Source organism: Halichoeres trimaculatus, unplaced genomic scaffold (assembly GCF_033239565.1).
Source record: "Halichoeres trimaculatus isolate MK-OKI-2021-1 unplaced genomic scaffold, fHalTri1.1 fHalTri1_scaffold_16, whole genome shotgun sequence".
Classification (NCBI taxonomy): Eukaryota; Metazoa; Chordata; class Actinopteri; order Labriformes; family Labridae; genus Halichoeres; species Halichoeres trimaculatus.
Genome location: NW_027437194.1, coordinates 22,774,656 through 22,802,250, shown reverse-complemented (window position 1 = coordinate 22,802,250; position 27,595 = coordinate 22,774,656). Strand labels below are relative to the sequence as shown.

Here is a 27,595-nt window from a genome sequence, read left to right as displayed (position 1 = left end):
TGTGAAAAGGAGTGAGTTTTCTAAACTCATCTCTTTGACTTTTCTTACCTCGTTGAAGCTGCCTTTGGGGATGTCGATGTAGCTGTGGCCCATCTCCATGTGGATCCTCAGGCCCTCCACCACAGACAGACTGTACTGATAGTTCCTCAGGTCCTGAGGGAGGAAAGATAAAGATAAAGATAAAATAAAGATAAATCAGAAGGAGCTCAGAAAAGCTCCAGGAAATGTCACTAGAGAGCTTTTGTCTGAAATAAAAAAATCTCCTTTTAATGAACTACAAATGCAGAATAGGGCTGCAGAGGTTGATGTATTTATAACTTTAAAAGAATTGATGATCAATAACTTTCTGAAACATCCTGAAAGTTTCTGAGCATTCAGATTTATTTTAGTCTTCTGAACCGCTCTGACTCTGTCTGTCTGGCGGCTGATCCAAAGAAACTTTTCAGTCATAATAAAGCTTCAAAGTTACACAGTCTGAATGATAACAGCGTTCTCAGTCTGTGGTTAATGTTTGCACACTGCTGTGCAAATATCCGCAGCTATTTTTATACTTTTTAAGAAACACATGCTTCAATTTTGCAGTTTGTATCTCAAAGTTAGATGTTTTATGACCTGTCAGGGGGAATGTGGTTTGGAATTAATGTAATATGTTTTGTTTAACAAGGAATTTGGAGCTCAAGGAGCTCAAACTGAGAAGGAGATGAGACTGTGTCGGTCTCATAAAATCAAAAGGATATTACACAAATATACTATATTGGTGTTGAACACTCATCTACTGGTATTAAAATGAACCCATATCAGAGGTGGGATACATCATTCAAATCTGCTTGAATAAATTATGTGGACTGTATTCTGTTATTCGATATCTGAAGAGACACAGTTCATCTTTTTAAATGTTTAGGTTCCACTGATCTTAAATAAACAGGAAAAATGAAATATGCATAGTAAAAAAAAATAGCTTACGACTCATTAAGGCTACCTTCAGACTGCAGCCCTTAATGCTCAATTCTGATTTATCGCTCAAATCCGATTTTTGTGTTTAGCTGTTCAGATAACACCTGTAAATGTGACCTAACTGCAGACTGTGATGTGAACAGCTCACGCTTCAGAAGTGACACGCATGTTCAATTTAACATTAATGACATCACGCACAGCACGGTGTGATGAGGAGCAACAAACACAGAGCGAAACTGTGCTTCACAATGCTGGAAAGTTTGTTTCCACAACGCAAAACCTGATGCTACAGCAGCTCACCTTGAGTGAGCTCTTATTAAAGTAATTATGGCTATATTTTATTTCTCATAAACCTTAAGGCAGACGCTCTTTCCTGCACCGGGGTCTCTCCCGCCGACCCTGCTACATCTCAGAGCCATAGTTCGCTGAACAGGTGAACAAAGAAGCAAAAACTTAGTTTTGTCATCTGTTCTGATGTTTCGTAGTTTGTCTGGGGGCAGATCAGACAGGAGCAGACGGATCTCTGACTGACGCTGTCTCGTAGGAAAGTACAGCAGCGCGCAAATATGCACGGATGAGATGGACAGCAGTGGATCATCGGTGTCTCTGCGTCCTGTAAACTGTTATTTTAACCTGATTAATCCATTCAAAAAGTCAGCGCAGTGTTAATAAACTAAGTTTGATAGATATCATAATACAAATGTACGATTCATTCACCTTTATCCTTTATTGCAGGGATGTCAAACTCGTGCCATGGAGGGCCAAGAGGCTGCAGGTTTTCCTTCCAACCAAACATTACACCAGCTGATTCCACTGATTACCTCACCTTCAAGCAGAGAGCAGGGACTAATCAGTGAAACCAGCTGGTGAAGTTCTTGGTTGGATAGAAAACCTGCAGCCTCTTGGCCCTCCATGGCACGAGTTTGACACCTTTATCCTTTATTGTGTGTGTAATGGAGACTCCAGTCGGTATCCCAGCGCTCTCTCACTTTTTCTCATCACTTGTCCTTTTATGCATTGTTTAATCAAGCTTGTAGCTGGGTGAAGAACTAAAACTCTTTATTTATTTATTTTATTAAAAAGCATACACTTTTGAATAATCATGTCTATATTAACCTCTAAATATGTTCTGTCTATGAAGTGACTTTAAAAACATTTGCCCTGAGGTAAACTGCTGCTGTATAATGACGTCAAAGTCGCATTAAATGCGACCTGGCTGTTAAGACCGCGGTGGCATTCAAGAAAATCGAATATGTATCTGATTTAGTACCACATTTGAAAGTGGCCTGAATCTGATTTGAAAAGGTCAGATTCAATGCGACTTGTGCTGTTCACACTGCCACAAACAAATCAGATACAGGTCACATTTGAGCCAAAAAATCCGATTCAGGTCACTTTTGACTGCAATGTGAATGTAGCCCATGAGTGCTCTGCTAACAGTAACTTACAGCCAGTAGATTCATGATGGTGTGTCCTGTCTCTCGGTACACAGACTCCCGAAAGCGGATGCTTATCAGCGGGGTGGGATAAACTGAAGAAGAGAAAACAGCAGAAACCATCAAGGATTGTTGAAAATGGTTAAAACAACAGCCTTAACCCCTTACTGCCTGAATTATTTAACAATCATAGAAATAGATTGTTTTATGTGTTTCTGCATTTTTACAGATGTTAAATTAAGTGGAGATTGTAAATTTGAGTACAGTACACAATAGTCATAACCAAGTTATATTATATATATAAACATAAGAAGTTCATCCCCTGGCCAATATACTGTGACGCAGTGGATCTAATATGATCTTTGGTTTGTGTAGAATACGAATCAATAGCTACTGACATTCAAAGGTCATTACAGCAGCATCGAGACCTGACAGGGTATGTTGCAAATTTGAGACAACAGGCATCAAGGGGTTAAACAATATACTTTGTATTCATACTTTAAATGCTTTAAAACCAAAATGTGGTTAAGTCAGGAATGGATGAAATTTGGAAGAAAGTTTTTCATTTTCAGCTGTTCTGCTTAACTAAAGACTAGATGTTAATTAGGGGTAGGAGGAAAAAGCTGATGTGTTGTCATATTGTCACTATTTGTTTAATATTCTTAAATGTGATTCTTTAGTAAAAAATCTATATTTTTTCAAATTTAAGTCCTTCGTGTGAATCTTTGTTTATAAGTTGGGTTGGAAAAAAGTTGAGATGTCAGATCCCCTGATTAAACCTTAAAAAATGACTCAAATGTGATGAGCTTTTTTGGGTAAATAAAGCTTCTGATATAGTCTGTAGACATCATCATCAACTTCAACTTTTTTTCTTGGTCCGATGTCAAAAAAGTAAAATCAGAAATATCAATGACTTGCAATTGAAGCCATTTAAGCACCAAAAAATGTAAAAGAATGGAATTAAGAGAAAAGTGTATCGTCCCAGCTCTGATATTCATCAAGTTTGTCAGATACAGTAGCAGTAATATAAAATTTCTCCATGTTTTTTGTTGAAGGAGTGAAAAACAGAAAACTACACACCACTGTATTCAGCTCCAAGCCGCAGAAGCAGCCTGAGAGGGAAGACCTTGGCCCAGGGCACCTCCAGTTTCTGGATGAGCAGACCGAACAAGAACGGCTGTGAGGGGAGAGTGAGGCCCTCTAGAGGCTGACAGGTGGGAGAGAAGAAGAGCATCCCTGCGTGGTCTTTGCTGCCCAGGAAACTGCTGGTGAACGTCACGTTATCCAGCGCCTCCACGACCTTTCCTGTAACACAAGACCGTCAGTTTGTCCTCTGGCCTGAAGCTGCTTCAGGAAAACAAGAGAGCTGTTTGTGCTGTGGTTTCTACCTCTCTGAGCTTCCTGGAAAATGTTGAGATAAAGAGTGAATAGATCTTTAGGAAGAGACTTTTCTTCTGGCAAACACTCCAACAGAAACACCAGCTCCTTCTGTCCCAGAGCCTGCAGCCCGGTGGAGCCGAAACACCAGCACTGCCGGCTGCAGTCTGACATCACACAGAGACAGGGACACAGTGAGCAGATACTGTACTCACATCCAGAGTAATGAATGCATCTTATGGTTTGAGATGTTTCCACTCACATGTGACCAGCTTCACGTTGATGAGGAGATTAGCGTTTAAGACGAAGGTCAGAGGTCGGGGTCCTCCTTCCTCTAATAAGTGCAGGATTTGGCAAGGTGCCGGACTTTCCTCGACCAAAACATCTGCACAGAAAAACACAAAAGAAGTTCACGCCATCATCTGTCTGTTTCAGACACAGGTCTCTGCACAACTTTAACAGCCATCAGAGGCTGTCACAGAGTGATGGAGAAAAAGATAGAGATGGACAGAGTTCTGAGGAGGGGCAGGAGAAAGAAGCAGCAACATCAAAACTACTGAAGCTTGTGTATGCTATTTTATTCTACTCGTTATTAACTTACAGTTTGTATTTTTGTATTTTCTACTTTCACTTTTTTGTACAAACTTTTGTAAACAGTATCCCCGGGATTATGAAATTGATATTATCTTATTCATTCAGGAATACTTTATTGGTCTATCTTGTGTCCGAGATCCACACAGAGCTTGTGGATAAACTGTCTTTAACAGTTAAAACAATTAGCTGTGGAAACTCAAGTCATCTTAAGACCCGTTTCCACCAAGCAGTCCAGTTTAGATCAGTACGGTTTGGTACAGGTTAGCTCGGTTAAGCCTGGTCCTGTTTGCAGCCACCTGTGCCCTCTCAAGGTAGTCGGCGTGTTAGCCCTATGCCAATAGCCGCATCAGTTCAATAAAGGCGTGATGCCATAGCAGAGCAACATAATGTACCACGATAATAAATCCAATGAGGAAAAAAATGCGACACAGTAAACAAAGAGCAAATATGAGAGATATCGAGCAATTCATCTTCTTTGCAACTGGCATGTGGCTCTTTGTGACAAAGCGCGCAGAACTGAACTGCTTGGTGGAAACTTCACTGTAACAAGCCAGAACACCTGGTGGAAACGCTAACCTGGGATAAATCAAACAGAAATGTTGCCTGGAAGAATCAAAAGATCTTGAACCCTGAGATAAAACAGACCTCCAGCTTCATCCTCTCCTGTAGTGATGAGCAGCGGAGGAAGCTCGTCCTCCTTCTCCGGCAGCAGACTAGGAACCCGGCTCACGGAAGAACCAATTCCAGCCAGCAGAGCGTAATCCCACGGACCCGATACGGGAGGTCGAATCACCTCGGCTGTCCCAGAAGCTTCAGGAGGGGAGACTGCGACCTCTGAGCCCGTGGAGCCAGGCTGAAAGACACAACAGAGAGACGTTTTACAGCCTGGATTCATTTTTTCACTGAGACATAAATAATGTTTCTGCGTCTTACTGATGCTTGGTCCGGGGAGACGCTGAACTCCTGTGAGCTCCTGCGGCTTGTCACCGACAGTTTTGTGGTGTCTGCCACCTCTCCGTTTGGCAAGATACCATCGGCAAACCACACACGCTTCTGTTCACGAGGACAACCTGATAAGACACACACACACAGTCCTGTCAAGGGTATGAAAACACACAGAGCAGTGAGGAGTTTCATCAGCGTTAAGAAGTGATCGTACTGTCGTTGTTTGGGTGTTTGAGGACGGACACGGGCACCATGACGGTGGGAGGAGGAGAGTTCAGGGTGCCGGCGGCTCGAGCCTGCTGCAGAGGGGGGATGGTGCTGCAGTACTCAGAGGGGACGTTGGGGTTCGGACTGGGACCTGCTGGACTCATCATCCGCTCCAGGGCCTGGGCTGCAAGGACAAAGGAGTCATGGAGGTGTGCTCATTTAGTGTCTGTCTCAGGTTAATGCTCACTCATGGAACAGTCTGGAGGAGGGTTTCTGTCTCCTGTAACCCTGACCTGTCCTGTAGCTCCTCCTAGAGGGTGATGGTAAAGTTTTTCAGCCTGTTATGACTGAGTGAAAATGAAGCTTAGTCTAAAACATGACAACATTCATGTAAAAGGTACTTTTAGCTTATTTTTCATGATATCATTCAAATTTCAAATTGCTGCAGAGCTGAATTATTTTCCACCTTTAATATAGAATAAATGAAAGACATAAAATCAAGTCCAAAGCATGTCAACTACAGCTGAAAAAACAAAGAATCTCTCAGTGTTTTATCATTCCCTGATCCACCCACTGGGATCAAAGACCCTTTGAATAATAGGTGAAGTTTTTGTCCATGTTGGTCCTGAACCGAATCTTTCTGGAACAGTTGTGAAAATAAATCACAGCAACTTGCGCAGGTAGGAAGTTAACCAATGTCTTACTGCTTTAACTAATGCCCAAATGAGATTCCTGCTTCATGGCAGGCTTAAAGAGGGGGTATTGTGCTTTTCTGAGTCTTTGTTTTATCCCACTTGTGCTCCCTTAAAATCTTGCCGCCCCCTCCAAAAAAATTTCTATTAGTCTCTCACTTGTGTGTTTAGAAAACGTTATTTCAACCATAATTATAAAACCATTATTTCAGCCTCTGTCTCCCTACTCCACAAACCCCCTTTCCTCTGATTGGCTAGTCTTCTGGAGGCCTGTCAGGGGTGGAGTTTTGGTCAGACAGATTCAGGGATTTCAACAACAAATGAATAGGAAGAGATTTGAAAATCTGAACAACCAGCGTTTTTACTTTATATCCATGTTTAAAGACACAGGAAAGCAGAATACCCCCTCTTTAAGGATTCTTGTTTAACTAATTTTGTGACCCTGAGTCTTTGAATCTGAGCATGAAGAAGTTTCTCTGAGTTAACTTTCTCTGATCCTTGAGGCGTCTGGTGATTATTCCTGAAATGACAGAGTGCCTGGAGCTGCTGATGATACGGTTTAGAGCATGACTTGTACCAGGCCGGAGGACAGAAAACAGTGGGCTGCTGCATGCTCACTGCAATGACCACGAGGCAGTGACTCTTATTACTGTGATCACTAATTTGTGTTTGGGAGCTGCAGAAATGTGACACAAGCACGATATTCCTGAACTTCACTGGTGCTGCATGATGATTTTTTCCTGGCAGAGGAGCTTTTTGTTGTTGTTGTTGTTGAATCACAATTTGTTGAAAAACCTATCTCACTGAAAACCTGAATGGTCCCCTGGCCTCTGGGAGTGCAGATGAATGAAGGTTATTGAGAAAGGGGCAGACATGAGTTGTTAGCTCCAGGAGCAGAGCAGGTTTTGACTGAGAGGCTTTCTGAATGCTTTGCTGCACTCACAGAGAGTGCTGATGTGGCACTCGTCTACATTATATTGATTAAGCATCATAGATCTTTATCGATCTGTTGTGTACCTACAACAACTACAGGGCGGCCGACAAAGGCATCGGAGCATGTCAGGAGCACAGCACAGACATTATAACTCAGACAACTGATGAGGAACAATCTGGTGTCCTTACACCTGAACTATTTTTCCAAATTTAAGCTCTAAGTGACGAATACATTTACAAAGTATTGAGATAGCTGCAGTATTTCTATTTGCAGCCATAAATCAAGCTGCAAGAGCCGTTTTGAAACCCCCAGGGGCTCATCCAGTCTCTCAAGGAGGTGCTTTTTTCATCTCAAAGGCTCAGACTGTTAAAGTGAGTGTCTGACAGTGTTATAAAACAGAAGATATGTCTAAAGATAGACGGCAAAAACTTAATCTAAGCAAGTTCTTACAGCTGATTTTCAGTAAAAATTGTCTTATTAGACTGAATATGGCCACATTCACCAAACAAGTACACAAGAATGTCTTACTTTAAGATATATGACGCCTTTTAGCTTTAATAAAAATACCTTCCAAAGGGGGGAAAAGATATCCTTCAGGTGTCATTTTTCTCTTTTAATATCTTGAAATGAGACATTTTCTGGACTCTTCGATTAAATGTGGTTCATACTAAGTCGACTAAGACCATTCAATAGAAATGAAACATAATTCTTGCTTTGATTTCAGTTTTTCTGCAGTATCTGCAAACATAAACCTGTAAAGCTGTATTCACACATGCACTCTAAGACTGAAAATGTCCTGAAACTTTCAGTGAGTTTGACATCACTTCACTTTGAGTGACAAATAAACCACAACTTTGGCAAACACCAAGCGCTGGCTGTCCTGAAACGATCAGGAGTGTTGTGGGAAAAAGGGCTCATGATAAACGTAATGCTTCTTCTGGAACTGTTAAATCTGAGTGACCAGACTCTTTGGATGAAGTCGCCTTACTGATCAGTTTTTCTATTTTGATTCGTGAAAAATCCAGCAACATGCAATCTTGGGGTCAACTAATATTAGCTTTCACGGCAGAAACTGAAACTGATCTATGGAGAGAATTTTGTTTCTTTATTATTTAATCAAAAAGAATAGATTTGAAACAAAAAAAAGATTTGTAAGCAAAAGAGAATAAGTGAGAAATGGGAAAAAAAATCAAGATCAAAACAGAACAGGTTGCAATTGAAAGGAAAATAACGGAGAACATATTTCTTTCCATTTTGCTTATAAATCAGTCCTCTTTACTTGCAAGTTCCAAAGTTTTGCTTGCGAATTCTACTGCAATTCATGGGCGGGGCCTACGCTGGTGGATGAGAGAATAGTTTCTATTGGTTGGTTTGAGTGCGAGCGCCAGCCACCACTTCCCTCTCACACAATGCCTGGAGGTAAGTTGATAGCCTCTGGCTACAGTCTTAATTGGCAATACAGTCTGTATTTTGATCTCAACTTTTTTTTTCAATTGCAACTTGTTCTGTTTTGATCTCATTTTTTCCATTTCTCCCTTATTCTCTTTTCCTTACAAATCTTTTTTTTGTTTCAAATCTATTCTTTTTGATTAAATAATAAAGAATACCGAATCAATACCAATCATGTTTATGAGCCTGTTAACAGATAACGGGGACTGATGTGCTTTTAAATTTAAAATGAAACCATTTGCGTCAGCATTTAGAGGATTACAACTTAGATAAAATTCTTCATTAAATTTTACTCAACACAGTAACTTCATGTTGACGGCAAACCAGTTACAGCACAGTTACATCTACAGTCAAGTGATGTAACAACCAATCAGATCATTCTGTGGGCAGGACAATTAAGAAGACCCAGGCCACGCTGACAGACTGCGACAGAGCTCTAGCATGCTGCTAACATAGAAATCCAATTAAAAGGTCATGTCTTATTTTTAAACAAGTCTCATTAGACAAAATATGAACCACATTTAATTGGCAAGTCCAATTACACATATTATTTCAAGATATTGACAACAAAAATGATGCCTCAATTCCTTTAAATAATCTGCCCCCCAAAAAATAGTTGGCTCGGTCTGTTTGTGAAACTGCTGAATGTAAATTGGTGTATTGTTTTTCAGTCTGCCACACTGTAAAAATGAAATTTAAAATCACTTTAAACCAACTTACCCAAAAATAGGGAAAACTCTGATGTCTAAAGCATACTTACCTGCTCAGTACAACAGATAACATCAATGTCAAGAAATAAAATAAAAAATAACCTAATGATAATATTTCATAACGAATAATGTACTTCATCAGTGCGCTTGCTGAACTTCTAGAAAGGTGAATTTTTGAAGACTTGTCATGCTTTTCTGGTTACACTATTTGACAATCCAATGGGACTGAATCTTTAATTGATTAAAAACGGTAGAAATGTCATTAAAAATACAATGACTTCAAACGAAACCATGAAAAATACACATTAAAACAAACATCTGACATGTTTTAACTAGTTTAGAGCATATTTTTGATTTGGACCAACCTTTAATCATCACTGCCCCTCCTCTAAATAGAATAATAAGACCCTTTTTGTCTGTAATATTTTGAAATAAGACTTTATCATTGATGAGGCTCATAATAACATCTTTTTACTCAAAGAAGACGAGAACACTTGCTTTGATTTTAGTTCAGACAGAAAAAAAGTCCAACACAGATATGAAAGGAATACTGGCCCCATAATAAGCCAAGGTCAAAGATCAATTGACTCCTAACAAAGTGTCAAAAAATGTAATAAAAGGCAAAAAGCAGAAGGTGTGAAAGACTGAAAAAGCTTGACAAGAGGAGGAACTGCTACAATATGCAACGTTAATACTCATTGTTTGTAGCAGTCTGATGACTTTGAAAAGAACAAAAAACACTGTTTTCTTTGAGATAAAACAAAAAGGTTTGTTCCACCATGATTCCTTTGTACGGACTGAAAATCTGAGCCCATAAGCTGAAAAAATAATCACTTTCCCCTGATGCTTTTTCATTAGGATGACATTACAGCCTCTCTGAAGAAAACTATGAAAATAACTTTCTAAATTTTTGAATATAATTTACCAGAAGCATGTATAAATAGAGACCAGGTTTCAAAATACCTGGTTTGGCTTCTAAGAGGAAGGAGCATATTGTTAGTCACAAGGCATCACTACAGGAGAGTTGTTTCACCTTGTTCTGCAAGGAAAGGATGACAAGGCACAAAAAAGTCATCAGGAGCTTGAGGCAATCTACTTGAACTATCCCGCAGAGACTTCTTTTTTAAGTTTAGCACCGATATACTGCTACAAAAACAATCTCTGCATAAATCGAGCTCTGTCTCATCCCGTTTGCACCAACATTCAAAACTGGGATTTGCAATATCTGCACGGATTACAAACAGCAACAAAAACACAACTAGGGGATTAAAAAGTATTCAGAAGATGTGTCTTACCTCATCATCCTCTCTGCTAAAACCCAACCAGTCCTCAGCACGGTGAGTCTACTCCTGAGTCTGACTTTAGACACCATCCCTGCTCCCTGCCTGTATTTCAGCTCTTAGTGCTGATAGCCCGTTAGCTCTGGGCTGGAGAGTGTGCGATACGCCTCACATGCTGCACACCACACTGATGTGGGACTGATGTGAAATGAGGAGGAGGAGGAGGAGGAGGGAGGTGACGAGAGGAGGGAGCGATCACGTCATAGCGCTCGAGTGTCGAGCAGCCACAAAAGTGGATCACCTCTTTCTTCTTAATTTAGCCGATGTGTGTGAGCATCACATGTCTACTGCGTAAGCCGGGTCTCAAAGCATTCTCGCACACACACACACACACACTCACACACACACGTAATCAAGGACAAATGCCAGTGTCCTGCTATTACTCTCTCCCCCTCTTTCCTGCCCCTCCATCCATCTTCCCCTCCCCTCCCTCCCTCCTCCTCTCCATGTCTGTGCTGCAGTCTTTGAAGCTCTCTGAAACACCTTTTATCAACATGTCACTGAGGTACACAACAAGAGCAAAAAGAGCTGATTTGAAACACTTTCCTCTGAAGGATTTGGCACAACATCGTGCTGCTTTTGTTTTTGAGAGGAGGGTATTTCATAAGACAGTTTTCAATTATTAAAAGACGTTCAGAGTGACGTAAAGAGAAGCCCCTGAGCCACTTAGTGAGACGGTTTTTGTGCTGCCCCTTAAATATTCATCACTAGCAAAATGAAAATGTTTCTTGAATGTGATAAAGTTTTAATGACTTCTCGTGGAAGACTTTCTATTTTCAGATGCAGAGGTGAACTCAAGGTTCCCAGGAGAGGATGGAAATAGAGCTGAAGAAGAGTTGGATATTTGAGACGGATGCTGATATTAAAGAGGAAAAGAATCACTTCTTATTGATAAGACGGTTGATAGAAGGAATCTGTAAGAGCGGCTAAAAAAAGACACCAAATCCTGAACATGTACAGGCCTAAACTATCTCAATATAATACTCAAGTGCAAATCATCACACACGCTATAGAAATCACTGGAAAAGACAAAAAAAAGCCTATTTCCATTTTTACCCCCTCCAAGGAGGTTATGTTACTGGGAGAGTTTGTCTGTTTGTCTGTGAACAACATAACAAAAAAAGTAAACGGATCTTGATGAAATTTGCAGGGAATCTTCAAAACAGGATAAGGAAGAACTGATTAAATTTTGGAGGTGATCCAGATCATCGTTTGGATCCAAAGGATTCTTTATCACTGTGAGATAGGGCCATTTTATGTGTTAATAAGTGTATATAACTCCAGGATAAATGATTGCTTTGCAAAACAATACAAGACAAGGTCACCATAATTTCTGAGAGATGTAAAAGTACGATCCAGATCCTGGCAACATTCTGGATACTAAGATCCTGAATTTGAAATATGTACTGGGTCATCATAATTTTCAACACTGTCAGGAAACTAATTATCGTACAAACCTGCAACTAACACCAAATTGTAGCAGACAGTCTGCTGAAAGGGAGTATAACATTAAAGTTAGACTAAAGTCACAATATGCTTGATAGAAGTCTGCGCTCTCTGAGTGCTTTTCTAGTCTTCCACCTGTGCAGGGTTAGGTCGGGGTAGTAGATTTTCGTCTCTCCAGTAAAGTTCGCCAGCTCCTCTTGGTGGATTCTGCGATGCTCCCAGGCCAGGTGGGATGTGTAACCCCTCCAGGATTTGATTTCAATGATGTTGTCACTCATTGTGCCACCCTGATATTTAACAACTACTGCAGAATTTATCAAGTGCACAAAACAAACCACAGCTGTGTTTGAAAAAGAAACTTTTTTCCTATTCATTCGCTCTTTCGTTGTGCTGCTGGCCTCTTGGCCAGGTCATCCTTGCAAAAGAGATCTCGATCTCTCTACCTGGTTAAAAAAAGGTTGATAATAAAAAAAATAATAAAACATTCACTTTTTGCCTGAACCCCTCCAAAAAAACCACTGAGGTTTTTTGTTTTTTTTTTCCTCCTTTCTATGTCATTCAGTCATTGATTGTTTCTTTATCTCCTGTTTGGGTTGTACAACATCTGACAGCATGTTGTTTCTTGGTACGTCTTTTTCAAAGTAAAGTTGCTTTTTACAACATTACAACAGATGACTTTTGTTTTGACAAGTTTGTCAGAAATTCAAAGTTAGTCACAGAAGTAGCTGCGCTAAAGTTTTGAGGAGTTACAATTTACAGTTGTTCATTTGGCCACAAGTCCCAGCTACAGCCTATAAACTGACTCATCTTAGATTTCAGATACTGAAGCAGGTAGAGTAAGGTGTAACCATAGACTGTAAAAAAAAAGAATGGACGTCATCTTATTCTTGGCTTGAAATGAGGTGGCCACAAAAACTGCTCCCCCTGGTGGCTGGCTGCAGTATAGGTTAAAAAAAATCCATCTCCCCAGTCATTCCAGATGGGCTGTGGTCAAACTTTAAAAAATGAATACACCTCGTAAAAATGTTTCTCACATCCTTTTGTTGTAGTGATTTGAAAATATCATTTGGCTGCCTGGTTTACAGGTCCTCTGTATTCTGAAAAGTTTCATTTTCATAAGTTATAAGAAGTTAAAAACAAGGCTTTACGTCATGTTTAACGATGATTGACAGCTGCTGTTCCTGTGTACTTTTTTCCGGGGATTGTAAAATACATTGGGAGGAAGAGCCAACTCCCACTCCATATACAGTCAATGGGTGTAACAGAGAAGCAAATCCCTGTAGTGTGAGAAGCAGCTGCTTCTGTTTGGTTTGCTCTGCCCTCAAGTGTCACAGCAGAAACACAGAGAAGGGTGTTGTCTGTTTGACATTAATCAGCTATTAGACTGTTTTTACCTGTATATGCATCAGCGTTGGAGGAATCAAATCAAACAGGTGAGCAATGTCCTGCATAACTCATGACTTCCTGCACTGAAAGTCAAGTTCCTCAAGTTTTAAAAACAAACTGCTAAAAAACTTGCTCTACCTGTTTGCAACTTTTAAATAACTTCTACTCCTTGAAGCAAAAAAAAAAACGCGAAAAAGATGCACTCTGTCCACAAAGATCTGCATCTTTTGGAAAACTCCCACGGTTTTTAATATACAACTGTGATACTTAACACAACTTGTAACATGATGTGCTGAAAAATATCCTATGATTTCAACTTGTTTCAGCAAGCATTCAGGAGTTTGTCAGTTTCTTACAAACTCCCGGATGACTGTGCACTTTCGTAAACAATCATCCTGCTGCAGCTGAATGTCTCAAACATGGAAGAGACACCAATCCGATCCTGGATCAGGCTGAAGCAGGATCTTACCTCTGTTTATGGAGTCGAAGCAGATGACACACACACGAGCCTCCTTCTCCAGGTACTTCAGCTTACACTTCCTGTTGCAGCACACGGCACAGTAAACCTGCCACAGACGAGAGAGGACAACGTATAGCTTCAGAGCAGCGTGCACAGTCAACCTGCATGCAGAAAGTAAACACCCAGCAGTGAGTAGTTAATCTAAACATGGCCGTCTGCAGAGCGTGTTGATAACATGTTCAAGCTGTTTAATCACTGGCCTTTAAGGGACTTAGCTCCATCTTTAGGACGCACGGCTCAGCCGGGATCTCGGAAAGAGCTAGAAAAAGAAATGCTGACTCATGCTCCCTCACTCCTCTCCCTCTGTCTCAGTGAATCCATCGTTCTTTATCTGGTGCTGAGACGTAACTTCTTTATTTAACTATTCATGAAACACGCAGACACAAAGGGAACTTCCACTCTCTGACAAACAAGCATTTAAAACTAATTCTTTTTTGTTTGAGTTAACTTCTGAAATCTACAGAGAAAAAAATCCTCAACTATTGCTAATACGACAACTTGCTTAAAATTTTTGGTCTCTATTTGATTATCAACAAAAAGACCAACAGCAAGTCTTTAACCACAGACTGTATAAAACCATGGACAGTATGACAATCACTCTGAGTGAAGCTAAATCTTTTAAAGCTCCCTGGGTTGAACCATCAACATGTTTTGCTGTGGGTTGTGTGCACTGAATTATCAGAGTAGAGGATGACCAGTGAGAGGAAAGGTAACAAAAAGTCACTGAACTACCACATTACTGCCTGATTCAAACCCCCACAAAAACCTGTCCTGCCATAGACTGGACACACCTCAGACCCAAATATTCTACTGGCTCTTGTACATCTTCAACATGTTTTGTCTTTGCTATCTCAACCCACATGAGAATCAGAGGTAGAAGAGTAGCACCCTATTCTTTCAAGGCAGCAGGCTACTGTGAGACTTCAGCCCATGTTTTCCTTGCATGTAAATCATAAGGAATATAAGGCGGCAGTGTTTCTAGACATCCTTTAAAAGCTATCTAAACTTGATATCCCAGAAACCAGCATCAGTCTTTGTATTTTCTTCATTCCTTTTTTCTTTTTTTAAGCTTTCATGTATAATGTCTTTTATTTATTCTACAGGGTTTTACATACTTTATGCTCCATGACCATTAGAGTTTAGAATCTGTGGATGTGTAATGATAAAATACAATATGGTTACTTCGCCAACGATAACAATATTATCACAATACTGTAAGGATGAGTATCCAGTTAGATACTTTTATAGGTACCAACCGAATTCCTTCTGTAGTACCGAGTACCAATTAAAGTAAAATCAAATAGTACCATGTTTCAGTATCTAAACACATCCTTGTAACTGTGAGGGGTTGAAGAGTAGGCGATTTTCTGAGCTGGACACTAACACAGCATGACAAGTTTTTATTTTGAGAAATAAATATGCGTAATTGAAACATTTTGGGATTTTATTATTAAACAAATAAATATTTATTACTTGGGTGTAATGGTACATGTATCCGTGCCTAACTGCTCCATGGCTCTTTAATATTCACGTGAGTACTCGTCTGTGATTGGCTGAGCAGGGAAGGCGTTTTAATATTCATGAGGAAAGTGGTCTGTGATTCGTGCTTTGCGATCATGTGCGTATCATGTGGACGTGACGTCTCAGGGTGAGCCAATCAGAAGATGAGTATCAAAGAGCTTCCGTAGCCACAGGAGCTTGTGTCTAAATTGTGCATCATGGCTGCTGCTAACGACCAACCGGAGCTTGAAGAGCCTCCCCCCTCGCTGTATAATGGCAAGTTTTTGGTTTAATAAACATGCTAAACAAGCAAATGGTTTTGCGTTGTTCCATACTGTACTGAAAATGTACTGAACTGTGGTTTTTGTGTACCATTACACCCCTATTTACTACCACATAAACACACAAAAGTACCAAAGTTGGTACCGTTGAGTACTGATACTAATTGCCGGGTGCCGGACATCAGCACCATATTGTTTCAAATGTGAAAGGTCATCCCTAGAATACCACGATATTTAATATACTGAAAAAGAATCATATAACAATAAATTATTGTATCTGGTTAATGTAAGGATGAATCCTGCACTTTGGAAGTCAAAGTCAAGATTCAAGTATATATTCACTTGTTATTTGAACACTGTAAATTTAGGAAGGGAAGTTTAAAACTGTAGATTAATTGAATAAGTACTTTACAAATAAAAATCAAAGAACATTTTGTCCCGGCCCTATAACTGTTATTTCAATCTGTCGAGATAACTTTCGTGCAGAAATCTGGTGAAAACTAAGTTGTTACTAAGATAATCCTTTTTTCACCCCACAACAGGGAAATTTAAAAATTTTAGAACTTGTGAGCAAATCTCTTTCTTATATTGTCAAAGTAAACATTTTAGTTTGACCCTGTAAACAGCAGACTGGTCGTACCTTCCCACAGGCCCGACAGTGATGCCTCCTCTTGGTGAAGGTGAACCTCTGGTAGCAGTTCATGCAGTTTGGAGCTTCAGCGTCAGGCACCCAGGCGGGCTGTCTGCTCCCCAGCTCCTCTCCTCCCTCCCTCTTCCAGTTTGCCGGCCTGCCGCCCTCTGTGGGTGACTCCCCGGGGTACGGTGGGGGCTCTGATAGTTCATCATAGCCCATGCTGTAATCCTGAGGCTCCTGATGGGGGTGCATGGGGCTGAGGTCCCTGATGTTGGGGTGCTCCTCTGTGAGACTGGGAGAACTCTCCTCATCCTCTGCTGGCTGCTGTGGAGAGTCACCAGGTGTCTCCTCCTCTGCGTCTTCTCCTGCTGGTGAAGATCGGGTTTGGCAGTGTAGCTGTTTGGGTCGGGCACCTCCATAGGAGGGCTGCTGATCGGGGCTTTCACTGAGCTGAGAGTGGAAAGCGTTGCTGGTCGGTGAATGATTTATCCCAGAGGAGAGCTCTTCTTGAGGAGGACTGTGAGACTGCTGTAGCTGTGATGGAGCACCAGGGTTTGAACTTCCCTCGACAGTCACACACATTGTTCTGTCACTTTCTGGAGAAGATAAACCCTCCAGATCTTCCCTCCCACAACCCCTCAGCTCCTCCAGAGCTCCGTTTTGACTCTCAGGTGGAGCAAAACTCTCAGAACTGCTGCAACAAGCGATACCGCCTCCCCCGCTTTGGCCCTGCTCAGCTTCGGCGTGCGCCTGCAGGAATGCATCCAGCTCCTCGTCGGTCACCAGCAGCTCTGCCTGGTCGCTCTCAGGCAGATACTCAAAACCAAACTCTGGGGGGTCGACTGGGCTGGGCTCAGAGCGATCACAGGACGCGAGGTCAGCGTGGTGAGCAGGTTCAAGAGAGAGGTGCTGTCCCTCTGGTGACGCCCTGTCATCTGCGAGCTGCTGGGACACTGACGCTGAATCAGTGGGTTCCTCTAAATGTGATCTGCCTTCCCGGGCCTCCAGAGCTGACAATGAGTCTGCTTCTGTGCTCTCAGCCTCCTCACTCTGCTCTGTAGCTGGTTCTGACTCTTCTTCCGCCTTAACCAAAGCACCACACATGGACACAGTGATGGGCAGGCAGGATAAACCCATCTGTTCACTCTCTGAGGCTCCTCCTGCAGGAGACTCCGCCTCGGCTCTATCTGAGGTTTCTGCTGACTCTTCCTTTTTGTTCTCTGAGGTTTTTGGTGTTTCTTTAGTGCTTTCAACAAGCAGAGAGTCCTTCATTTCACAGTCTAAGGAGTTAGTCACTGCTTGGTTTGTACAAGCAGCTGCTTCCTCACAGTCCTCCTCCTGTTTGTCAGCTGATACTGAATCATCCGCAGACTCACAGCTCCGCTCCACCGCAGCAGGAAGAATAACGTCCAACAGACTGAGGGAAGCAGAGTACCCCTCGCTCTGCGGCTCATTTCTCCCTGCAGACGGCTGCTCCTCCTTTGAGTCTCCACACTCAGCACTGAGGCTTGGCTGTCCCTGCTCCTCTACATGTGCCGTCACCACAGGGCTGTCAAAGTCCACCAGCAGCGCCTCCTCCTCCTCCATCTGCTTCTCCACGGCGTCCAGCTCACCGAAAGCATCGTGGCTGTTTGCCCGCACCAGGATGGCCGAGCTGGTGTCGTTCACCAGGTCACACACTGGCTTCAGCGCCCTGTCCGGACATGGAGGGGCTGAGCTCTTAGCCGTCCTGCGGTCCACAGAGGAGAGGAGGTCCACTGTGGTGAGAGGCTGACCTTTGACCTCCCTGTCATCTGGGCTGCGGCTTTGAGTGCTGGAGCGGTCGGGACAGCTGGTGGCAGAACCATAATGAAGAGAGTTGAGGTCAGGGAGGTTTGGTGGGACGGTGGACGCCTCGGAGGATAAACACTGAGAGCCCAGAGAGGAGAAGGGGTACACAGACGGCTTCAGGAAAACTGATTTACAGTCAAGTTCCTCTGAAAAAGGAAAGACACACAAAGATCAGTTGTGTAGAAAACAAAAACTTTCATATTGATGAAGAAATTAAGAGTAAACAGGAACATCTCACACAAAGGATTTATCTTCAGCTAACACAACCGCTCCATTGAAAGTTATTCTACAGATAATTAATGGAAACTATTTTGTCTGCAAAATCAAAAAATCTAAATTTTTCTCTGTTGAATTGTTGCCATGTATTTGTATGATTTTTGCTTTTATTGAAGGAAAAAAACAGGAGATGTGTTGACCTGGGCCCTTGGGATAAACAAACTGATCCACATGATTAAAAATTAATTTGTATCAGCTGCTTAGAAAAAGTTTAGATGTTATAAACTGACCAACATAAAAATAACAAAAAATATAACAATGGTTCAATTAGAAGAGGGGTGGGCCTCAAACACCAAGGTCTGCTCACGGCTCCGCCCTCAGACAGGCCTCCAGAAGGATGGCCAATCAGAGGTAAGATGGTTTGTAGAGTGGGCAAGAAAATATATAGACTTTTATGGGCTGTGTGTCATGTAAAGATTACCCCCTCTATAACCTGCAATCAGCCATACTTAGCATAATCACACAAGGTGCAATATGACTTTGTGAACTTGTGTTCACCAAGCTGTGCTCAGTTTTGACTGTTTTCTAAGTGTATCTCACCTTGAGACCAGATAATAACAAATTAAAACTGACTGAATAATTTAATTATATACACAGGTTAGAATATATTTTAAAACATATATGTTTATATATATGTACATGTTACAGCCAGGCAGAATAAATGGGTAAAAGAGTAAAGGTCGGAAATGACTCAGGAAGAAAGATCCCTGACACTTGGTATTTCGTGATAAAGATTACTCCTCCATGAATTGAAGTATTTCTATGAAGCAAAATAACAAACACTATTGAGGTTTAAGGTAGAGCCCGACCAATTAATCGGTCAGGTCGATTAATCGGGCCAATTATAGCCTATCACCGATTAATCAACATCAGCTAAAATGTTGCCGATTATAAAAATTTTTTGCTTTGCGGAGATTCTGTCGCTCCTGCTCCTGTGTGTCTGTGTGTCCACCATTATTTACTGTAAGACTATAGAACGATGCTTTAACGTTGGGAAAGTTGCTTTTCTGTGAGATAAACAAAGATAAATGCAACTGTTAATTCACACGTCCACCATTATCTAATGTAAGACTATAATACAGCGTTTTAACGATGTGTAAGTTGTTCATTGTGTGTTCACAGTTTGACTTTTTTTCTGCTTACTGTGCTTAAAGTTTGACTTATTTATTTAAGGTGTTTACAGTTTGACTTCTTTATTTATTATTGTGTTTACAGCTTGTTCTTATTTATTATTGGTTTAAACTACAGTTCTCATGTTGACAGTTTTATAATTAAAGTTCCTTGTCTTAATTTAATAGTGTTCTGTCTCTGTCTTGAATCAAATGGGTATTATAATAAATTGTGTTCATATACAGTTTATATCCTGTGTATATTAATTAATTTATTATATATATCAGCCGATACATCGGATATCGGTCAATATATCGACTATCGGCTTTTTTTTCCGCCCCCAATTCAGTATCAGCATAGGCCCCAAAAATCCCATATCGGTCGGGCTCTAGTTTAAGGTTAGCAAACTGACGCCACAGATTCAGAGCTTACAAACATGTTAAAAGGGCATCACACAGAAATATTTACACCCCTTTTTACACCAAAACAACATCATAGCAATAAAAGTGTTTGAGGCTCTTTTAGTTTTTAGTTTCCTGTAATGTTTCAGTTTTCTGTTGTCTGCGTTTGTTGTGTTTTATCATCAGTTTTTATATCGCTTTAACACCAAGGCACTTACTGGAGCTAAACAAATGAAGTTTAATTAAATAAAGTAAAATTTCTGTAATCTTTAGCAGAGCTTGCTCTAAGTCTTATTAGCCACATATACATGGATCCAAATACTCTGCTTGCATTCGGTTTATTTGCTGAAACGGAAAGAATTTAACCTTTGTATACACCTCATTCTGAAAAAAAAGTGCCAATCCGAATGGACATTTAATCGGTTTCACAGGGGTGGAATATTCCTTTCCCCCAAAATGATTGAGGTATCATGGATCCACTCAACTGGAAAGTTGTCAGGGTGTGTTCTTTCAGCGCACGCTCAGATATGGCGTAAGACGCAACAAGAGACGTTCCTCAATTTGTTTAAGTTTGTTTACGTTTGTTTGCGCATGCCCCATTGACTATTCTGTTTGATTATAGCGGTGCATGTAGACCAGAGATTGGATTATTTCTTTCCATATATACTATTGTTTTTGAAAAAGTCATTCAGAAAGATTCCATTTGGAAAGACAAAAAAAACTCCTCATGTAACCGTGGCTAGTGTTTCCTGTTTGCAGGTTGTCAGACTGACCTAAGTCCAAATGTGAGGTTTTGTTGCAAGCACACGGACAAAACAAGACAACTAAACAGATGTTAAATAGATACTCTATGAATTTAACCAAAAATGATTTGAATTGAGTCCCAGCACCCATTGTTTATCAGTCAGATGACAGGCAGACTCATCAGAGATGGGAACTATCCTGTGTGGTTCTGTATCTTACCTGTGTTGAGCTCAAAGTCGTCCAGCAGTTTGTCCAGATCACAAACAGCTGCCTTGAAGTAGCTGTCCATGCTGGGCCAAGACAAAGGGCCTGTAACCCCCTACAGTCCCTGCAGAAAGAAGACACACGTGTTCAAGCACCACAGAGGAAAATACAAGCTTCATGTTTTTCTGTCAACATCTCGTCTGTTTGGCTGTTGTGTCAAGATCTCCTTAAGAGACAGAATCTAGGTCACTTCTTGACACATTAACCCACTGTGACGCTCTTGTTTCCTCGTTCTGCATGCAGCACAGCAAACAATCAGTCACCGTCATACATGGAAGAATTAAAACATACGTTGGTTGTAATAAAACACATCTCAACATAAAAATTAACCAAAGAACACCTGTGGATCAGTTGTAGTTGCTGAGTTGTTGTTGACGACAGCGACACAATCAGAGCTGAAATCACAAACTTTAATCTCCTAACCACACCTTACACCTGTGGAAATATTTACAAGGATCAGCTCTGTTTACTGAGCGCACAAGCTTTTTCTCACAGAGAAATCCTAAACTCTAAGGTGCATAAAAATACAAATAACTGTAAAACCTTTAAAAAAAGTGAAAATACTTCAGAGAGAAAGATGGATAAAACAAGGAGGTAAGTCAACAAAAACATATACATATAAGTAAGTTAAAATGAAAGAATAATGTGCAAATAAAATGAGAAAAAGAGCAACAATTCAGAAAGAAGACTATATATTCATGATGATAAGGGCTGCACAGCATCTTCTAACTTCAACGACATTAACCCCACTTTGAAAACCTCAAAAAAAGGACATTTTCTCTTAAGTGAACCTAAATCATCTGTGTGTTTTTTTTTATTTCAAAGATGGGCGATTCAAGGGAAAATAAAAAATAAAATCATGTTTGGTTTCAGCAAAGTAAACAACAAGCATCAAACATGAGTCTTCACCATTTTCTCCACAAACCAGTTCTTACAGCAAACACATGCTTCACCATGTGATTTCTGTTTTTACATAATAAGCTAACTTCACAGGGCCAGAGATCCCCGCCAGCCCCAACCGGCTCTGCAACTTCTCCAGGGTAAAATAAATGTTTAAACTTTGACTTTTAATGTCAGGTAATCTATGAAATGCTCACTTTTGCCTCCAATTAAAAAAGTTGAGGATTTCTGGTGGAATAGGCTTGACCTCCTGAGAAAACCGTCCCCACTTTCCCTCTTCATGTCAGAGTTTATAGAACCTGCAGCTCTTTGGCTCGGAGAAGTAGACAAATTGCAGCAAGAATGCAGACAAGAGACCTGATGAGGAGAAAATAATGTCTGAAATGTCAACACTCATCTTCAGCACAGTAAGACTAAGATAAGAAAAGAGTCACCCACATTCAGGTAGGAATGTCCTGATCTGATCCTCAACATGGAGAAACAAAGAAATGGAAGTAAATGATCCAGCCTGCGAATGTGAGTGAGGCGAAGTCTTACTCACATTCTTTAAAGAGTAAAAGGTCTGTGTGTTAAATTAATTCAACACTCTTGCATAAAATCTTAATTCCACTCTAATCCACCCTCTTTTAGACTGATCTCCTGAGAATCAAATTTAACAAAGTGTGTAAATACTACTGAGGAGAAAAATGGGTCAAATGAAGGAAGCAGATCTCCAGCTGAGTTAAAAATAACTCAAAAGGACAAACACCTAACATATTCTATTAATAAGTAGTTAGAAAGAAAGAGTGTGAGCGGCTGTTACATAACAGCTCCTTCTCCAAAAATAACAAGCAGTGAAAAGAAAACACTCTTAATTACAAATGATGTGGTTTGGCTTAAAACCTGGTATGTGTGGGCGACTTTGGTGACAACAAATTGCATTTTTGTCTGGCTGTTACAATTCCAGTTCAAACAACTGATTGTTGTGACCTTCTCTTTACTTTTCTTTTGAACTTTGTAGAATAGCCTTGCAGGGATTTACTCAGTCGCTGAAGCAGCCTGAACAACAGCGTCAGTGATACACAGCAGAATGAAGAGCTTCTACTTCACAAAGAAAAACTGAACCATTGAAAACTTTTGAAAACACCAAGTGTCTAAGAGTATCAAAGTTCTTTTGCTCTAACTCTTAGTCCAGTGACTTGCTTTGTCTTGCTATTAACATGTGAGCTAAATATAGACTGGAATGAGGAAGTCCCTCCTATTAAAACACATCCTAGAGTTAATCTTCAGAGTAAAACATGCACTCCCTCAAGACGTTCTGTTGTTTCTTTAGCCATTAATACAAAACCAAATAAAATCTTCTTTAACTTTCTTGAAAACAAGTCACAGATGAGGTTATAAAGTAATTTAGTTCGATGTGATCTAATAAACTCCAGGTGAAAGGTGCTCTTTTAATTTTTCTTAAAGGGGACATATCATGCTTGTTTCTCCTTTTCACTATGCCAGACTAGGATGCCTGTAAAGCATTTCTGCCCTCAGTACAAGTCATTTAGTTCCTTCATTGCCCCACAATAGCATTCTCAATATCCTCATTTTAGGCCATTCTGAAGATCTCGTTGAAACACTCCGTTTGGAGAATGACCTCCAGTAACCTCGCAACGTCACAGCCCTTTGTGCTCTGATTGGTCAGTTCTATCAGAGGGGCGGAGGAGGTAGAGCCAGGGGGCGGTTTTTGCAGCATGGCAGTATTTACAAAATCGCCACATTGAATGGAGCAGACCGAGCGAGTTTGCTGTTTGCCAAAACTTCACCGTAAGGCATTGATAGCACTGATAAATTGGCAGAGTGTAGGATACGTCCTTTTGTATTGAACCCCGAGTCAGACCCAGACGGTTCTGCAGCTCAGGAGGAAGAAAATCCACCTAGACACAGATCACCTCAGGATGCTTCAGTGTGGCAAGTCAAACCGGTACTGTAACATGTATAGTTTATACGTGGAAATAAAGACAGACTTCACCAATAAACAATTTCTATAACAGGGCTCCATCCTGCTCCTTCACTTTTCTCCGTCTGTTTTATCCATCAAGCTGAAAGTGTAGTCTAAAGATCGCCTCTACCGTCAGTCCGTCACTATGTTATTACCGCAGAATTATTGTGGTCCATGTTCACAGTGCATGTCAGAACAAGCATGCAAATATCACAGTCTCACAAGTATTACGACGTCTGCTAAAACTACAGTGTTTTAACTGCTAATTCACCATGTAAAGCCGAGCTGCTCAGCAGAGCAGAGTCCCTGCATCCAGCATCTGAGGAAGGATACTTGGCTCTTGGTGGGTGTATCCCTCGGTGGTGGTTGTGTGACTAACTGACTTCACAGAGGAGGAGCTGCTTTATCAGATTACTCCAATAAAAAGAAAGGATCCTCGTGTCGTCACGACAGTCGAAATCTCGCGGCCAACTGGCAATGCACTTTTTCAGAGGCATCAAATCTCGTTCTAGGATATCAGAAAAAATACAATATCAAATTTTTTTGAAAATTCAGGGGGTTTAAGGTCTTGTTTTCAAATGTATTATATCATATGTAAGTATTAAATCAGGGATCAGCATGATATGTCCCCTTTAAGAATAAGAAACAAACTAATCTGCAGTTAATTTCACAGAGGTTTCAGTGTAACTGTCAACAACATGAATCCTCAAAAGTGAGAATAATCTCAATTAAGGCACATACTGTTCACTCCACACTGAAATAAAATTATTATCCCTGATAAACTGGATATAAAGTCAGTGTGATAACCTGAGTTCTTGACGGGCGATGATAATGACATCTGAAAGCAAAGAAATAAAACTCACGATGCATTCAACACTTGTTTCATTTGCTAATTTGCAAATTTGAGAACGATTATTAATGTCACAAAAGTAAAGCATTAGGATCCTCTGGTGATGCATGATATGAAGAACAGATTTCATTCATCTGCAAATTGGAAGGAAAGTTGATGGTTTCTGTTAGGCGCCCGCTCAAACTCTGCAAAACCACCTGCCTCTTCTTTTTTTGTCTTGTATCGAAACAGAAATCTAATGGCCCTCACTTTGAGGAAGTGAGTGCGGAGATGTGATTGTCTGGTAAGCTGTGAGAATCTTTTTCTATCAAAAAATTCCAGTCATTGGTTGTACTAGCAGGTTAGCACTGCCCAATTGGTATAACAAGCTGTGCTTCCTTGGGTAATCAGAAACTTTCACTTTTACACACAAATGGAACGAGTTATTCACAGCAATCTTTCACAAAATTCTGTTCATATTTTTCTTCCAATTCCTACACGGACACATTATAGGAAGAAAAAAAACACAGCTCAGTTAACTTTGCAAAGTCTAGCCTTAGCCTGCGGCTGCTATTTCAGAGACACAAAAGTCAATATTGAAGTTATTATGACAGAAGAACAACAAAAAAAATGAGAGAAATGTTTCCAGTGTTTACTGCCTCTGAGGATTATACATTCACGAAAACATAACTTAAATAAATGAATAAATTTTACCATTTATTTTTATTTAAATGTATTCAGAATGACAGCATCATAAGCAGCATGCTGACATCAAAACTGGTTCAGGTGACACATAATCAAACTGAATACGGTGTGAATATCTTTTTTAGATTAGTCCTATTATATATGCTGATCATATTCTTTTACATTCAGTCAACCTGCAAATTAAGCCAAAATGCAGCTATAAGATGAATATCGAGTCTACTCTTTCCAGAAATGTAATTTGTATGTAATGTTTTGTTGTTGATCTTACATGGCTCTTCTGTTGAATCAGACATCAGCGTCACTCCACATGTGAATCAACCCTTTGCGGCTCATGACTCAGACAGTTTTTCACCAATTTCCCTTCCTCGTTCCACTTTTGGTGAATACCAACATGTGCACACACAGAACACCACAAAAGAGATGCAGCTGATAACAAAACTGACTTTTTTTGCAACCAATACACTGAAAACAAACATTCACTTGTTGTTCTTTCCACTCACTTACAAGTGCTTTTGTAACAACATAACTCGAACATTAGTGTTCATAATGTCATGACTCATTCGTGTATAAAACAGACACTGTCTGAATATTAAATGGTCACTTTTTTTTTTAAGAATTCATCAACATCTTTTACCAGGGTGTTTACTGCTGCTCTACAATGGGTAATTGGGTCACACTATTTGACAGATCACAATTAATTTTAGCAACACTTAATGTCATCAGTTTTAATTACAGTATATCCAATATAATTTAATCAGCACCAATCTTATATTGTTAATTACTACATTGTCCGATATCTACCACACTTAACATGCATAACTTCCCCCCAAATTCAAGGTTTTTTTTTTTACATTTCACCCGTTACGAGAATCATTTAAAACCGTATCAAAATCACCAATCAGCCTCATAAACGTTCAGATCATGTTAGTACATATTATACTTACGAAACGTAGAGATTAACAGTTTAACATTAGCATTGACTAATATTTTACCATAACAAACCCGCTTAGCAGTATTAGTTTAAGTATTAACAACAGGGTCACCTCAGGTGAGCTGTATAAGACTCTTCTCAAACACCCTGTCTGTTTGTCACCTGAATATAAACATGATTAAAACAGGGAAAGTTAGTGTTAGCCTGATAGCCTGTTAGTTATTATTGGACGCGTTAGCAGGCTAATGTAGCTAAGCTAATTGTGGGTTAACCTGGATTCTTTCTAAAATTCTCACCAGTTCTGATTTTATTCCATAGCTCCGACGTCCCTCTCGACAGTTAATCTTTTCTTCCGCTTCAGAAAACCAGGAGACATATCCGGTGACACAGTGAGGTTCGCTGATATAGGTGTGTGAAGGTGTTTTTAAGGCTAGCTCTTGGATTAGTTTAAAATTCTTCACTCAGGCGGCCATCTTCATGAGACAGACCGACGGGACGTCACGGGAGCTGCGCAGCCTCAGTGCTAGAAAGCCGGCCTCTGGATTCCCATTTCCGCAAAGTATGGATAAGTTATACAGTCTGTGATAGAAACAAAAATCAAAAACAGGTAAACTTCCCCAAATGAGAAAAGAAATTAAGACTGAGCAAAACATTGAAATAAATAAAAATCACAAAAAACCCCAAAACTTTTTTCTTCTTTGGCATTAGGGTGAAGACAATTTTTAGACTTGCCCCACAAAAATCTCGTTTTTAGGTCACGTCCCTTTTTTTTTTTTCCTTAAGAGTCCTTCAAATAATACAATTTGGGACTTTGTTCTTCGGAAAAAAAAGTCCATTATGTTGTATGGCTAGATCTGGTTTTTACCCATTTAAATTGGGGTAAGTTTCCCTATATTTTAGGACTTGTCCTACGAAAATTTTACTTATAGGGGCAAGTTACCTGAGTCATAAAAATGTGAGTACATATAATAATAATAATGATAATGATAATAATAACAATAACAATAATAATAATAATAATAATAATAATAATAATAATAATAATAATAATATTAGTAGTTGTATTATTAGTATTATTAGTATTATATTGTTGTTGTTCTTGTTCTTGTTCTTGTTGTCAATGTTGTGTTGCTGCTGCTGTTGTTGCAAGATGTCCCATTTTTAAAGACAAAGAAAAAAGGACTTACTATACAATAAGATAAAATAAAATAAAAATAAAAACATACGGGGCCGT

The 27,595-nt window shown here is 40.2% G+C and overlaps 1 protein-coding gene across 1 annotated transcript in view; it reads right to left on the bottom strand.

Annotated features, from left to right (window-relative positions):
• Positions 1-26,878, bottom strand: part of zfyve16 (zinc finger, FYVE domain containing 16) — a 32,611-nt gene extending 5,733 nt beyond the window's left edge. The window contains exons 1-12 of the mRNA XM_074689837.1: positions 26,658-26,878; positions 20,986-21,094; positions 16,412-18,381; positions 13,940-14,036; positions 5,521-5,697; positions 5,295-5,431; positions 5,007-5,214; positions 4,030-4,152; positions 3,779-3,934; positions 3,471-3,695; positions 2,403-2,485; positions 49-153 (exon numbers count right to left, since the gene is read on the bottom strand). Coding sequence (XP_074545938.1) covers positions 49-153; positions 2,403-2,485; positions 3,471-3,695; positions 3,779-3,934; positions 4,030-4,152; positions 5,007-5,214; positions 5,295-5,431; positions 5,521-5,697; positions 13,940-14,036; positions 16,412-18,381; positions 20,986-21,055 — 3,351 coding nt within the window. The 5' untranslated portion in view covers positions 21,056-21,094; positions 26,658-26,878. The remainder of the gene's footprint in view (positions 1-48; positions 154-2,402; positions 2,486-3,470; positions 3,696-3,778; positions 3,935-4,029; positions 4,153-5,006; positions 5,215-5,294; positions 5,432-5,520; positions 5,698-13,939; positions 14,037-16,411; positions 18,382-20,985; positions 21,095-26,657) is intronic.
• Between the last annotated feature and the right edge of the window lie 717 nt (positions 26,879-27,595).